Source organism: Anopheles coluzzii, chromosome 2 (assembly GCF_943734685.1).
Source record: "Anopheles coluzzii chromosome 2, AcolN3, whole genome shotgun sequence".
Taxonomy (NCBI): Eukaryota; Metazoa; Arthropoda; class Insecta; order Diptera; family Culicidae; genus Anopheles; species Anopheles coluzzii.
This window is the reverse complement of record NC_064670.1, coordinates 43,823,584-43,839,539: the sequence shown is the minus strand read 5'-3', so window position 1 is coordinate 43,839,539 and position 15,956 is coordinate 43,823,584. Positions and strand designations below refer to the sequence as shown.

General features: G+C 54.2%; 1 protein-coding gene across 1 annotated transcript; it reads right to left on the bottom strand.

The window, feature by feature from the left end:
- Positions 1 to 44: 44 nt before the first annotated feature.
- Positions 45 to 15,699, bottom strand: LOC120949481 (protein pecanex). Its single transcript, XM_040366805.2, has 10 exons — positions 14,869 to 15,699; positions 6,703 to 12,244; positions 6,481 to 6,641; positions 6,242 to 6,398; positions 5,927 to 6,169; positions 5,702 to 5,854; positions 5,427 to 5,620; positions 4,697 to 5,356; positions 3,028 to 4,614; positions 45 to 2,936 (listed from the first exon to the last, which is right to left on the bottom strand). The coding sequence occupies exons 1-10, from the start codon at positions 15,019 to 15,021 to the stop codon at positions 2,349 to 2,351; spliced, it is 9,438 nt and encodes a 3,145-aa protein (XP_040222739.2). The 5' UTR covers positions 15,022 to 15,699; the 3' UTR covers positions 45 to 2,348.
- Positions 15,700 to 15,956: the final 257 nt, after the last annotated feature.

The following is a 15,956-nucleotide window of genomic DNA, read 5'->3' as shown; positions in this document are numbered from 1 at the left end:
CAGTGGCCGTGAATCGCGCGGACAAGATTCGCATTTTAATTCGGTACGTTTGAAAAGTTTCTGGTTTTTATTCTTGTTTTGTTAAAAAAGGCATAACTTGTGAATCCGTTCAAAGATGTCCATGAGCGAGTTTGATTATATGATAACAGAAAAAAAAATACTAGCCACCTCTCGCCAAAGATTCAGGCTCCTCACGGTTCGTCACCATTGTTCGTTCAATTGTTTTGTTTGTTTGGTTTGGATCCCTATTCATAGTTGCTCGATAGTTAGCTGTGTAATGATGTAAGGGCATGCTCACGTATCTTTGCGCAACTGTGCTCTTGCTCGATTATCTAGCGCCTTCGCGCACCTTCCGCTCGCCATTCGCCGTTTACCGCCCCCATTCGTTTCGTTTCTAGTTTAACCGATATATACATACAAACGTTACACAAGCGAGATAGTATGGAACAAATCAACATGTTCTAGTAGACAGTAGTAAAAACAGCAGTAACTCTCCTCTCTAGGCGTTCGATTCTATAACCACGGCGCTTCTGGGTGACTGGGGACTCCAGTGCTCCGCTCTCCTGTGATACTTGATAACAAACTACCGTGACCGTCGTACCCGCCTCCACCTTCGTCGTATCTCTGATGATCGGTGTAAAGTAATTAACTAACTAGGCTAACTACTCTAAAAAATAATCTTCATCAATTCATCGAACGAACGCGGATATCGTAAAGTAAGGTATAAGCATTCTTCAGTGTAGTCCGGCTGGAGAATGTACAGGTTTTCCTCCCGCTTCCTTCCTCCGGCTCAAGTCTTAATTCCTCCTTCAAGGATCGTGTTTTTCTACTTTCTCTCTCTCTCTCACCCTCTCCCCCCTCCCTTTCTGTGTCCCTGCTCCACTCGTATCGTCCGCGGAATGCGAAATCGTATCGTGTTGTCTTACTGCTTTGTTTGGTTGCAAACGTCATTTCTTGAACTCTACATAATAATTTAACGAACTTTCGATATAACGAGTAAACGAGTGCCGAATATAGCATTGTTGGTTAGTTCCATGATTTCTCTATTTTAATTCTTCGCATGACTTTTTTCTTCAACTATGTCTGGTCCTATCTATGTTTTTTTTTTCTCTTTACAATCCTTAAAACCATTCCTAAAGCAAACATTAGAGGCAAGCCTTTCAATCTTTTATCTACTTTACACCATATCTATATATGATTTTTTTTTGTTTTCACTTAAACGTTAATTATCACATTTCATCGCGTTTGTTTCCTTCGATTCCATTCTTTTTTTTTGCGATTTTCTGCGGGCATTTCGCTTACGCTCTCGCTACATAACTCACGCATACGCAACAGATCAATCGGTTTCATGCTAAAGGTGATGATGATGGGGGAATAGGAGGTGGCCTAGCTCAACGATCTACGCTCCCTGCGCTCTCCGGCTTTTGTTTTATTTTTCTAGCTAGTAAAACAGTTTTAAAATTCTGTACGCAAGTAGAGCTTGTGTAATAGAAAGTGCGGAAAATATTACGTTCTGAAGCCTAAAGGACTTGTGAAAACAACTATCGGGGGACGCATGGAATATGTTTGTAGGATGCGTACAATAACATGAAAACAGATGAAGCACAATCTCGTTTTTAAACTATTGCTGAGTGTTAAAAGCAAAACAGATAACATGATACACGAAACAGTTATGTAGAGAAACATTAAAAAAAAAACATTGATATTGCATTAAAAACAAGTGACTTGTCTTGTGAATCTTTGAGATTAAAGAAAAAGAGTAAACAACACAACGGAGCAAATTGAAGCTAAATCGTACGAATACTGTAAACTGTTCAACAACAGTGGAACATTGTTTGATACAATTTTGACTCACTCGATATTGGTTTTTTGCATATGTTACGTGTTACTTTGTAGGTAGGAAACGTTGTCCCTAATACCTAATCCCTCTATCATTACGCTGACCAAATTCTTCATGCTTGCACCTTATCACTCTCTGTTACGCCCCTCTGTTTGGTACCTAAACGCATACCGTGCTTCATTTCGTGAAGTTTACGTTACGCATATCTAGCAGCTTAGTGCAATCAAGTGAAAAAGCTGATGCCCTAATTGATGCCAGAGATGCTAACGAAAACTACAGAAAATGAACACGTACAACAAACCACGCTTCGCTACAATTAAACTATAACATGAATAAGGCGATGATGAAAATAGCTATTTACAGTCGTAGTGTAGTTCGTTCTACAACTTACCAACCTTCACGCAAAAACCTCCTTAGTTAATTAAAGCAACACATTTAACGTATGTGATGTCTTTCGAGTGCTTCGAGATGCAACAGATGCTTTTCGTGTGCGGCCCCCAGTCGGGTACTATTTCGTTTGCGCTGCGTCCACCGACGACTCGGCAGGCTCCTCCATGCTATCTGGTACACCCTTTGGTTCGGATTCAGTGCCACCCTGGCTCGCTAGATTGCCGGTCGTGGAAGTTATCTGTGTTTCACTCTGTTGGGAGGACTGCATGTCATTCGCTTCGGTTGACGCACGATCGCTGGACACAATCGTCGATGAGTCTACGGCAATGGCAGATGTTGTATCCTCACTAACTGCCTCCAGGGAATGCTGTCGTCCTGGCGCGACGCCACTCCTGCTAGATTCATCACCCTGCACGGTAGTGGGGAGAGTTTCCGCTGCAACCAAGCCGATCGTGTTGTACTCCTTTATACCCTTTTCACCGATCGGTACATGCCGTTCGCCGATCTTAACTAGCAGGATGGTGCGATTTACGTTTGATCGGTAGTGATGGTCGGGATGGTTCGGCTGCCAGTAGTGTACCACGTTTCCCACCATACCCTCCTGTGGGCTCCATTCTTTCCACGACGAGCGTCCTCCACTCGACCGAAACTGTTCATTCGGCCAAGTCACGTCGATACGACGCCCCAGATCGAGGCAGTCATATATCTGGGAAAAAAACCAATTGGAAATTTTAATCTATACATTCACTAGCTTAAAGAAGCTGACCGAGGTCTTCCGATTAGATCCTACTACCTACCTGGGATGCATCCACGATGATCACCTTCTTGTTCAGTCCGATTGTTGGCGGCGAATGCATCCACTGCACACTGGTCTTTGGTTCGTCCGGCTGCGCCTCCGCCATCACAAACAGCGAGTACGGAGCATCGTCCGGTGGTGAGAGGGTAAAGGTCAACGTTCCCGGCACCCCGGGAATGCGACTACCGGCAGCGACCCCATTACCTCCGCTCGCTAGGGCCGCGCTAAACCCCGATCCACCACCCGAAAGCATCGACGAAGGAACGTTCGCTTTGTGGACGTACCCGCTAGCCAGACCGGACGTGGATTCAACGCTTCCCTGCTGCTTCAACGTCGAGTTAGGACTGCCGCCAGCAGTGCTCTGGCTTTCATCGTCGGCTCCGACAGAGCTGTCGTTTCCGCTGCCACTAGCACCGCCGGCCGCTGCAGCGACCGCTTCCGCCAGCACCTCGCGGAACGAGTCGCGCTTGTTTATCTGCAGTGCGGCCCAATCGATGCGGTCCTTGCTCGTGCTGCCAACGTTCCGCTTGGCAATAGTGCTCCGTTCGCGCACACCCGTCGTCCCCATCGCCATTGCCTCCCGCTCGGCGTCCCTCTCGCGTATCAAAAATCCTGCCAGCAGCGTGGAGCTGGTCGGTTTGTTAATGCTCGCCATACTGCCGCGAGTCGCCGCTGCGCCCGAGATCGACATGTTCTGGCTGCCGTACGAGAGCGTGCCCGCTGTGCCCGACAGCGTGTTGTTCGGCGTCGGTGTGTTGCAGTACACGCCCTGCATTTCCGTCATTTCGCCCTCGATGATGGCACTGCCGCTGCTGCACCCTTCCCGGCATCGCTGGCGTATGCGCTTCCAGGTGCGGATCAGCATGGACTGAATTTTCTCCAGCGTTATCTCGCCACCGATTATTCGGCAGAGCTGTGCGTTTGTTTCGGCATAGGAGGTCGTAAGCGGCGACACGTAGATCGGATAGCCGATGGGCTGATCGCACGACGAGTTGATGATGTTCCGCAGCGCCTGCTTTGCGTTCTGTATGCTGCCCCGCTCGGGATTGCGATTGCGCAGATAGATCAGCTCCTGCTGCTGCCCAGCCCACAGGCCACGCACACACTCGCGATTCAGCTTGATCACCCGGAAGGTAAGAAATCGCTTCGTCAGCCGGATGACGCGATATTCGTCCGACCCGTCGTCCATGACGTGACGCAAGGCGAGCAAGTTGGGCGTCCCGCGCAACACCGCATTGCGCCACAGCGGATCGGCTTCGTGCGAAATCACCAGCTCCTTCGTGTGGAAGTCGATCGCATTGTACAGGTTGCTGTAATCGTCGTACTCGTCCGGGCAGAGAAAGTGGTCCTGGTGAAGCTTCAGCGACATTCGCACTGCCGGCGCAACCACACCGTGCAGCAGCTCCATGTCCGCAAACACCCACTCATCCCTCGGGCAGGTGATACGAAAGTCGCCTTTGAACAGCGCGTGCAACCCGTGCAGAAAGAACTCTACGCCGCACGAGGAACTGTGGCTGGCGGTGGCAAGAGTGCGCCGCGCCAACAGCGCCAAAGACATACACAACGAGGTCACCAGGGAGTCACGGTTCTGTAAAAGGGAATAAACTATATGTGTTAATTTAAAAGCCCTACCATCAGTGTGTTTCGGTTTCATCGGATGCCTTACGTACCGATTTGAAAAACGACGTCCCATTGGCAGACCCATTCGATGCATTGTTCGTTGATCCCGCACCATTCGCTTGCGATCCGGCCGATGCTCCGGTCGAGGACGTGCCCGCTGGTACAGTATTCCCATTTGTTCCACTAGATTCGCCACATTCTGCCTTGTTGTCTGCCGATCCTGCTTCCATCCAGCCATCCAGTACCGTCGATCCGGTGTTCGTGCCGACAGCACAACCCGTCGATCCTTTCCCGTCCTTTGTCGCACCGCTGGCACTATCTGCTTTCATAACATTTGCATTCGATGAGGACGAAACGAAACAGTTCCCAGCTCCACTATCGCCAGGTGTGGCGGTTGTTGGAGCAGCAGTGGTAGCAGTAGCCGCTGCTGCTCCGGTAGTTTTCCTTGGTGTTCGCTCGTTCAGGGCCGCCTGAAGCTGCTGGCGCTTTTTGTCGCTGCAAAACTGTATCCAGTCGCCGTAAATACACCAGAAGCTGCTACGCGTAATGCCGGCAGCCCGCGAGTCGTAGTCGTCGTCCAGGTTGATGTTGAACACTGGGTCCAAATCCACAAACTGCCGGTCGGTGGTGTGTTCGAGCGCTTCCTCTATCGCTTGCGACTGCAGCCAGCTCATCAGCTTTGGCGATCGGAGTGTGTAGTAGATGATGCTCTGGATAGGACAACGAACAAGTAAGACACTGCGCAAACAGCCTGTCGGAACTTTAGTGTCCCCGACTTACCTTTACGTAATACGAAATGAGCACCTTACGGAACTCAAACACCTGCATGGTGGCAGTGGCCGAGTTATCTGAGATTGAGTAGCCCTCCAGCACGTACTTGGAGGCCATCACTTGCCAGGCTAACCAGCGCGTCGTGAACATTGCATTGGCACTTAACATACGCGGCAAATGGCCGATCGTACAGCAACAGCATCCTGTTAAATGGTTAAACGCAGTGTGTTAGATTCCGCCGTTTTAAAGAAAGCGCCTGCGCCAGCGCCAAACCGTCTACCTACCGATATTATCTTCCACCTCTTCGGAGATTGCTTCGACTTCGCGCTGCTGACAGTAGGTGCCTCGAAATTCGAGGCCACGCATTTGAAACGTACACAGCCCGTTGCCGAGTTCGATGATGTGTACAAGGCAGTTTAAATAATCAGAGGCAAGCACTAGGGAAAGAGAAAAGCACAATCAGCAAACACTGCGCACGCAATGGCAATCTCCCGCAGCTCGTCTCTTACCGAAGCAATCTCCCTGGCTGACGTTTCCCCAGCGACCCATTAGCAGATCGCCGCACAGGGAATGCTGCAGCGATCGCGTCAGGTGCTCGTAGAATATGCTGTTCAGATTATTATCATCCGCACCGAGGTCGCGCTCGAGCTGCGAACTCAGCCGGGTGTTCGAGTGATCGATGCGCCGTGTGTTGTAGTCACGCTCCCAGAACTTAATCGGGCGTACGTACGAGGTGAGAAATATGGCACTTCCTATAAGAAAAGAGAAGAGGAATCAAATGTTAGGGCTAATGGGAAAAAAGGGCTAGATGACACGCTTCTTACCAAGGAATGGATTGAGAGGTGTTGACAGGATTGCACTGATCGCCGTCTGCAGAAACAGCATCGCCGAGTGCGGTACGCTGAACGGTTGGGCAAAGGCGTGGAACGCGGAGCCCCACGTTATTTGCCACGGTGCGATGTATGTTACCACAAATTGTAGCTGAAACCATCCGAGAACAACGTACACACAACGTTAATTAAAAATTGAGCCAATTGAGAGGGATATTAGTGATAATCTTTACCTTTAGCAAGAATTCTGCAATCTTGCGATAGAGGATCGAAATGAGGAAATAGTCCAAAAGAAACGTTTCACTCGACATTTTGTAGTCCGATCGAAAGAAGAGCACCGTAAAGATGAGTATAACGTACTGGCTGCCAGTGTCGGAGTACGCATTTCGAACGCCTGTAATACAATAAATACATTTTTGAATAACTCCTCCTCGTGAGCGTCTTCATAAACTTACATTTCAAGCTGCACATTACGATCAGGATCGAACCGAACGTGAGACCAAACTTGTCCGCAATCTGTCCGCAGTCGGCGGTCAGTGCGCTGATGAAGATCAGCGGGTAAAGGATGTTACGCTCGAAGAAGCACAGCACCACGTACATCGTCTCGAACCACATTATCTTCGACAGCTTGTGCACCTCGAACAGGCCAAACTCTTCCGGCTTCAGGATCGGCTTCGCAATGCACAGCCAGGGCAGGTGTTTGCGCAGCTGTGGGACGATGTAATGCATCAGGAAGCCAAGAATGCAGGCACCGGAGTGCAGCACGTGATTGATTTCGGGCTGCAGCACGGTAAACACGGTGCTGCAGTGCAGGCTGAACATGGCCACCGATAGCACCACGCACACGACCGCATCGTTCTTGAGGCGAGCCGTCACCGTATCCTGCAGCTTGCGGGGCAGCGGATCGTCCAGCTCCTTGGCGACTGCGTCCCGTCCCGCCTCCTCGTCGAAGTCCCGGTTCATCTCGTCGGTGGAGCGGGCCGAACCGCCGGCCCCACCGTCACCGCTCGAATGGCGCTGCCCATCCTCCTTGCCGTCGTCACCCGAGTCGGACGATATTTTCGAATCCTCCTTGCTCGACGCATCATCGTAGTCGGAGTGCGTCAGCAGGCTCGACTTGATCACTGCCCAGATGTAGGTGTAGTCGCTGGCGCAGCGCGACAGATGGTACGACACCGTCACCAGAAACGCGCAGTACATGGAGAACAGCACGTGCTGCGTTCCCGTTTCGGACAGTGCGCCGTACACGAGCCCAAACAGCAGCGTGCAAGCGACGATCGATCGCACCACCGACAGAAAGGACGCCAGCAGGCTGCAGGACGCATTGCTCCCGAACAGATGCATGTCGACCTGCTCCAGGAAGTACATGGTGAAGGTGTTGATCTGCGGAAACAGGCCCAGACAGAACAGCAGCGGAAAGAACAGTATCACATACTTCAGTACGGTTTGAGCCGACTGCAGAAACGCTACGATCGAGATCGGCGAGCCGAACAGCACGATCGACACCGTGTCGCGCCCCATGTCGAGCTGATACTCGCGCAGCAGCTGGTGAATACCCAGCAGCAGCCCACAGCACAGGCAGAAGTAGATCGGCCGCGAGTAGGTGACGGTTTTGTTGAAGCCATGAATCGGGGACGCCGCATCCGGCTGCACACTCTTGAGCAGCGAGTACTGGCTCCCCGCAATCACGAAGCAAAAGATGAACGCGTACAGATCTTCGTAAAACTTCTGAAACAGCACCAGCGAGCCGAGCAGCGAGACCAGCGTGCAGAGCGCGATCGCCAGCACCACCTGCACCCAGCTCGTGTCGCGATCGAACAGCGCCAGCAGCTGCAGCCGGTTCATCGATATGTTCAGGTGCTCCCGGAAGCACAGAAACCGCAGCGACAGCTTGTAGTACCGCTTCGGGCGCACCTTCGGTCCCGATTCGCCAAACATCGAGTGGGGCACCACGTCGATCGTGCTTTGCGCCCGCGACAGACTGCAATCGGTCGAGGCGACGATCGTTTTGTCCGCGATGCCGCTGCCCGAATTGATGGACGCCGTGTTGAAGTCATCGCCCGTGGACGAGATCGTGCCGCCCGTTGGGCCGCCCGATGCCAAACCGCTGCTGCCGCCAACACCGCCACTGCCCAGCCCGCCGATCACGCCCGATGTGCCGCTCGTCGACGGACCGCTAATGCTGATCGTCCGATGGTGATGATGGTGGTGGTGCAGGTGGTGGTGTGAGTGCAGATGATGGTTGAACGCACCGAACCGTTCCTTTAGCACGTTGGCCGCGCAGCGCAACCACCGATCGGAATCGTCCGTGACGTAGAAATTCAAAGGCACCTCTCCGACGGTTCCCGGCATCAGCGCATCGTGACAGATGCTGCGTGCGCCGGCAGGATAGCCAGCAAAGCTACCACCACCGGCAGCAGCACCGGCCGTGGCCAGGGATTGTAACCGCGTCTGCGGACTTTCCAGTGCGTCCAGGCAGTAGTTGCAGTTGTTATTATCATCGTCCCGCCAATACTCTCCAGCGGCAGCGGCTGTGCCGGCGCTCGATGCTGCCGCTCCAGCGGAAGAGGATACACCCGGCTGAGCGAGCGACGACGAGCCGGCGCCGCCCTCACTGCCACCATCCGATTTAAGCATGCGCAAGCGGCAGTTCAGCTGACGGTAGGGACGCGCGGGCAGTGGTGCCGGTCGACGAAAGGTAAAGCTAGCCGTCTGCTGCTCCGACAGCGCACTGTTCCCGGGCAGATAGATCGGCGGGATTGGCACATCGGACCGGTAGTTGAGAAACGTGATTAGCGGCGCGGCAGTGGAGTTTTCCGGTATGCGCTCGGCGAGCAGTCGCTGGGAAAGGGACCGATTGTAGATCTTGCTACTCGTGCTGGGATAGTTTTCCTCCACGCTCAACCGCCGCACGCTGGCACTGCGGCCGGGTGGAGATGTTTTCGGTATCGCACCCAAGTTGCGCGGCTGCTGCTGCTGCTGCAGTTGGGCGACCGACAGGGTGGAGCCGTTTGCTGTGTCCGTAACAGCCGAGCAGCCGGCGGTCGCTTCCTCGTTCGTTTTCGTCTTGCTAGCTGCACCACTCGAGCCAGGAATTTGCGGGTCGGATTCACTAGTCGCCACAGCCTTCTTCAGTGCTCCACTCGCACCGTGTCCCTCCTTCGCCACCGCACCGTCCTTCGCGATGAGCAGATCTTTGGAGCTTGCGCTGGCCTGCTCCCAGTCGCTCGACGACAGGCAGCCCGTCTCCTCGAACGCCTTCATCGGCGAACGCAGCATGTGGTGATGGTGCAGGTGCAGGGCGCTACTGTCGCTGCAGCTGATCGTTGGACTCGAGGACGTCTTCTTCACTTCGCTGCCAATCAGCTTCGGAGGCACTATGGCGCAGCAGGCCGCATTTTTCGCCTCCACAATGGTGGCCGCCCCTACCTGCTGCTCGGAGTTGGTTCGATGCGTTCGCGGCTCTAGCAGCGGCGAACGCGAGCCGGCATTCGTTTCCGTATCGGAATCGGTCGACTGTGGCCCACTGTCCGGATGCTCCATGTCCGATTCAACGCCAGCCGCGTCTTCCAGCGAATCGTCCACCCCCTCGGACATCCTTGGTTGTAGCTGCTGCTGCTGCTGCTGTTGGTGGTGCAATCGTCGTAGCTGGTCGTGCAGTGTGAGATCCTCTTCACTATCACCTATCCTGTCGGGTTTCTTCAGTTCTTCCGCGGCATAATAGCTCTCCCCCCGCAGCTCCTCTCCTTCCTGCCGCGATCGCTCTTCCCGACCCGGCGCCTCCTGCTCCATGTTCTCCTCCTCCTCATCTACATCATCATCTTCGTCGTCCTCCTCTTCCTCGCCGTCCCCTTCGTCCTCCTCGTCCTCGTCGTCATCCTCCAGCCCATCCTCGGAGTCGGAGTGCAGATCGAACCGTTGCACTGGAGGCGTACTTTCGTCCCGCGCCATCACCCTGCCCGTCCCGACCGCACTCTTTACCGGCGTACTTTCGTCCGACTGTTCCGCGATCGGATAGACCGGGTCGCTACCGGCATTCGTTGCACCGGGTAGCACCGATTCGAAGGCAGCCGCACTATCACAACCAGCGCCCGCGAAGCTGGACGACCCTCCCGCCACGCCACCGCCGCCGCACACGTCCACCAGCCCGGTTCCACTGCTTCCTTCGTTCGATTTCGTAAACAAGTTCAGGTACGGATTGCGCGATAAGCACTTGCTGGGCGGCGGCAGCACCGTGTGGCGCGGGTTGCGCAGCGTCTGCCCACCGATCACCTCCACGCTGTTCGGGTGCGTCGGCGTCAGGTTGGGTATCGAGGCGGGGCTGCACGTTTCCAGCGCGGCACTCTTAATCCGCCGGACCGACGTCAGCGACCGGGGCAGAGGTCTGCCCGCGCCATTACCGCCGGCCGTGTTGGCGGCCGTGTTCGAGTGTCTGCGCCGCTTGCCGGACGCATTGTTGCCGCCCCTGCTGACAGCCCGATCACCGCCCGCCCCCAGGCCCGCCGTACTGACACCGTCCCCCGACACGCCTCCACCGACGCTGGATGCGCCGACCGGACCGCTGCTGCTGCTCGCGATCGTCGGCAGCTGCAGCGCCGACATGGTGCTGCTCGAGTCCCGCCGGATCGGGGTGGTCTGGTGCAGCAGGTACGTGATCTTGCCGGACGCATCGTTCCCGCTGCCCGTGTCCGCTATCGCCAGCTGGACCGCCGATTTCGTGTAGTTGTGATCCATGTACAGATCGGGGTCGAGATTCTGCAGCGCCAGCATGTGATGGTGATGGTGGTGGTGGTGATGGTGCAGCTGATGGTGGAACAACGAGCCGACCGATTTGTTGTTCTGATCGTCCGAGCTAAGGTGCCGCTGCAGCTGCAACCCTCCCTCGGGGCCGACCCCGCCCGCATCCGTACTGCTGCTGCCGGCGCCGCCCGTCGCCCGTCGCCGATTGCGCGCCCCACCATCGAGCATCTCACCACCCAACTTGCCCTGATCGCATCCGGCCAGCTCGTCCGCAAACACGTTGCTACCGTTCAGCTTTTCCGAATCGAGCGATATTTGGCGCTGCAGCTGACTGTTCATGAAGCGCTGTTTCCGCTTCGACTTGTACTGATGCCGCCGCAGGGAGGCGTTTGACTGCGCGCCCAGCAGCCGCGAGCCCGTCACAGCCTCGCCGCTCTTCCCGTTGCCGCCACCGCCAGCGCCGGTAGCACCGTTGGCGGCCAGCGGCAAATCGCCGAACTCGCGCGTCATCTCGCGCATCACCGTCTCGAGCACCAGCTCGGAAAACCGGTCCTGGCTGGGCGTGGAAAGCGAACGCTTGTGCGTGCCCGTGCTGCACACTTCCGCCGTGTGCGTTTTCACCGGCCCGCCGTACCGGACGACCGGCGCACCGAACGGCGTCTCGTTGTTCGCCTCCGCAATGCGGTCGCTACGAAAGCAGGCATCGCTGCAGGCGGCCGACGGCACGACCGCTCCGACCAGACCGCCACCGGTTGCGCCGCCGGCCACGCCACCGGTGCCGGCACCCGTGGGCCCACTGCCAGCCGCTCCGCCGCCGCCGCTCAGGCCGCTGTCGCTCGACTCGGAGCTGTTCTTCCGATGCACGTCCACCTTCAGATCGATCGTGCTCGTCACCTGCTCCTGGTAGTCGATCGAGATCGCACTGTTGGCATAGCTGTTCTCGTCACTGTGGTGCTCCACCGACGTGCGCGACGACACGTTCGCCGGCGGCGTGCTGCCGGCCACCTCCCCCGTGCCGAGGATTTGCATCTCGATGCCGGGCTCGTCGTCGCCCGAGCCGCCGATACCGATGCCGGCGCCCGCTTCGCGCGGCACTTTCGAGCTCGCGCTTCCGGGCTTCTTCAGGTTCGTCTCGGACAGTGTACGTGCCCGGTCGTACATGCGGTGCAGCGCCACGTTCACCATCTTGAAGAACGTGATGATGATCGCGATCAGCACGCAGTAAACGCTCCACACCGCTACGGTGGTCGGGAAGTACTGGAATAAGCGTGAAGCAAACGAAAACAAACAAACGTTAGCAAATTGGCATGGGGATGATTATTGAGTGTTTTTGTCCGATAAAAACAAAACCCTTAAAAACCTCTGCCCAAAATAGAACCCCAACCGTTTAGCTGCACGTGATGAAAGACTATGTGTGTGGGTGTGTACGTGTCCATGTCCATGTGTGTATCTGTGGGATTATTATCAACGCTTACAACAATGGTGCGCTCATCAGAATGTCAATTAAATATTCGTCCTGCCGTTGATGCTTGTTGGATCAAGTCCAGCCCGGGACCGAACCATTGCACGGTCAACACACAACACATTGGGCACTGGCGTCAATGCTTATCTCTCGTTCTTCTCCTTTGCTTTCTTCGCCCATCATCGGCCGCCACGGATCTACACAGACAATCTAAGGAAAGTATGACTCATGCATTGACAGGCAAAAGGTCACAAGAACACACCATTGCCAAGATCTGTGCCAAAATGGGTGACAAACATGTGTAGCCTAAGTTTGACAGCAGGTTCTCCAGCATTCTACGTCACTTTGTTGACGCAATGAATAATGTTTTGGAAGGTTTTGGATGTAGAACTAATTATTTTGCCTTTCTTGCCGCCTTCTAAAACAGGCTGTTTGTTACATTGTAAAGGAACAATACATTATCCGCACCAGTACATGACCAGCCAAAGAATGGATTTTGGAGCTACTAAACCCTAAAAGCTGGTGGTAGTATTGGTCTCTTTTTCACTCCACCAAACAAAAAAAAAACGTTCGTCCGTAACGGTGCCACACACATCCAACAAATAACAAGGATGTTAGCGCCATACTTCGGCCACTCGGCATTACACCGCACAATGAATGTCTCCAACGTGCACCCTCTCTCCCCCTCGCTTGCTAGAGAACATGCCTTAACCAACACCACTATTCGCACAAGAAATGAAAGTGCGAACAGGTCCGAACGACTCTGTCGGCCGTAGTCGTTCGTAGTGGGCATCCTTCACCTTCTTGCTCGCCCTCCTCCTCCTCCTCCTCCTCCAATGAAATGCACCGTGGCACGGCAAATGAAAGGCTCGCCCACCAACCCCCAACTACCGGAAAACTGGTCGGAGCCACAGAAGATAGATGTTAGACAGGTTACACCGGCCTTTCAGTGTGCGCGTGTGTGTTTGTGTCTTTGTGGCGGCTCGCTAATAAATTAGGACTAGTTTTTCCCCCATTGCCATGCCGGAGTCAGTGACACACGCGCGCTCAAGCTTCGGCGGAGGAAATTGGGAAAGACAAAAATTAAACGAAATGCTCGAGAGGCGAATTAAAAACTATTAGAAACTGCTGTTATTCGGTGCGGTAAATTCGTGCGCCCGGGTAACGGCATTAGGCAGACGGCGCAGCAGTAAGCAACGCAAAGCCCGAGCCAGTGGGAAAGTCACACGACTGTCAAGGGCCAGCCGCTGTTGGCGCACGTTAGGGCAATGGATTTAGCAACAAACGCGTCGGGCAAGTGAAACTAGTGCAAGACGATTTCAGCTACAGATATTCTCTCCATTCTGGGCAAGGCCGGCAAGCGCTCGGTGGTTCGTAAAATAATATACATTAAGGTTTGAGTGGCCCGTACCATCATCATCGGCCATGCCGTAAACGATTCGCAAATGACCTTTGCCTTTGAATGATCTTCGCTGGCGCTCTTACTAACCTCCTACACGCGAGAAGAAAGTATGCAAAGAGCTACCCTCCCGCTAGACACGTGCCCGCCACGACCCTTGCTTATCACCTCACTCACGGGATGATGATTCGTGCGATTCGCGCGCGCGTCTCTAAAACATTATTATGAAACAAGGCCATGGTCAAGAGTGTAATAGCGTTTGCCATCGCACAGCACGGGCCCGGATAAAGGCCGCTTGGGGCTGAGCATACAAAAAAACAAGCAGCAGCACACCGCGCCGCTGCGTGCACGGTAAGACAGAGAGATCTACTTGAATCAATCGACAGCAAAACAACGGCTGAGGGCTTTGTCTCATGCCTCCCTGCATTGCTCGCGTACGGTACGGTACCTACCGTCCCACCACCATCCGATCCGAGGGGGAGGTTAGGATTACGTGAGCATTATAGAGGGTGGCGCAGTGTGTCGTTGCTGTCGTTGTTGATGCATGTTGCGAAAACAGTGCACCTACTTCTAGCGTGCCCTTTCCTTACTGACGCGACACTGGGTGTGTGTATCGGATGCGTATCGAGAAAGTGTTCTGTAATCCGTTCTCGGCTACACACGGAACCATCGCTTCACGCTCGACCATGTGGATTAATTAGGTCAACGGTGCTACCAATAACCGGGGCCGTCTGTCGCCGTCTTGTTGAAATTGATATTCCTTTTCGGGAGCAGACATTTATGCGTGTTGTGAAATAATTCTGCCTCTTGCCTGGTCATGATTGTTCACTATGGGGTGTTGCTGATATGCTCCTGTTGTCGTATTGTTTATCAACCGAATCGTCCATGAAAGATACTGATCCTGCTGAGTTTGTTTTGTTTTCCGCTGCGAATAGCTGACTCAGAAAAACGTCGGTGTCGATGAATCATACAACTAATGGATAGCACTCCCACCCTCCGTTACCACTGCCACACACTTACCATATAAATGATGAACGGAAGAAACAACAAAAACAGCCAAATGTACAGATGGACGGCATTGCAGAAGACATTCTGATGCACGTCATAGTACCAGCCGCCGGTCAAGCTGGCCAGCACACCCTGCCGCAGGATTTTTAACGTTTGCGAGCCCATTGCTGTCGATTCATTTCATGCTGCTGCTCCTCGGGTGCCACCGTTCGTCGTCGCTGGCCCGTGGCAGTGCGGTGCCGTGCTGAGGCAAACGACCGGATGCGCTTGAGGATGGCGAAGCGAGGACCATCCGCATTCGTTGAGCAGCCCGGGTGCTGGTTTAGTCGCAAGGAGAGCAAGCAAAACACACAAGCGAGCCACCCCGGACCAACAACACAACGTACGGACTTCACTCTATCTCTTCCCTTTCTAATTTGGCCTCTGGCAGTAGTGGCACTTCGTTGTTACATTAAAAACAAACTCTTCTTCTTCTTCGCACACCTTCGCTTATTATTATTTTCACTACTATTCAAAACACACACACACACACTCACTCACGCACACGAATGTGAGCGCACGCGACTCGTTTTCCTCACTTTTCTTCGCTCCTGGCACGGCTCGATGGCGTGCAACACCAGTAACACCTCCTGGCAAACGCTTCCGCACCAAACGCTCAATCCACTTTCCTTCAATTGCCACTTTCTTCGGAGGCACCCACCGTCATGATGCACACACCACTTGATGCGTTTGCCACCGACACAGTTTCCCTTACTGCACCGAACCGACCATTTCCGACAATTCCGCCACTCCCGGATCACGGTGCCGGAGTGCGGAGGGCTGAGGGGCAGTGCAGGGGGGGGGGGGGGGGTAGTAGTGTTGCTTTTCACGTGGATCACGGATGGTGCTGTGGCCCCCAGCCAAGCGAAGAATTTCCGTCGCTGGAGGAGAATGCAATTCGGGACGGCGCTGTATGTGTGCTGTAACGCGCTCGCTGGAGTTGGTGAGCTGATCTACTTTCTTCTTGTTTGGCACCAGCACTCGCGGAACGAACGCGACACGAACGCGATGATTACTGTGGCTGTGGGTGCACACGAACACTCTCGCCTAGGAAGCGGAAA

Bases quoted from the DNA above. Each gene is read 5' to 3' on its own strand.
- LOC120949481 (XM_040366805.2), bottom strand. From the start codon at position 15,021: ATGGGCTCGCAAACGTTAAAAATCCTGCGGCAGGGTGTGCTGGCCAGC. The intron at 6,399-6,480 runs GTAAAGATTATC...GGATGGTTTCAG, and splicing joins TTGCAGAATTCTTGCTAAAG to CTACAATTTGTGGTAACATA. The intron at 5,855-5,926 runs GTAAGAGACGAG...CTCTTTCCCTAG, and splicing joins CAGCCAGGGAGATTGCTTCG to TGCTTGCCTCTGATTATTTA.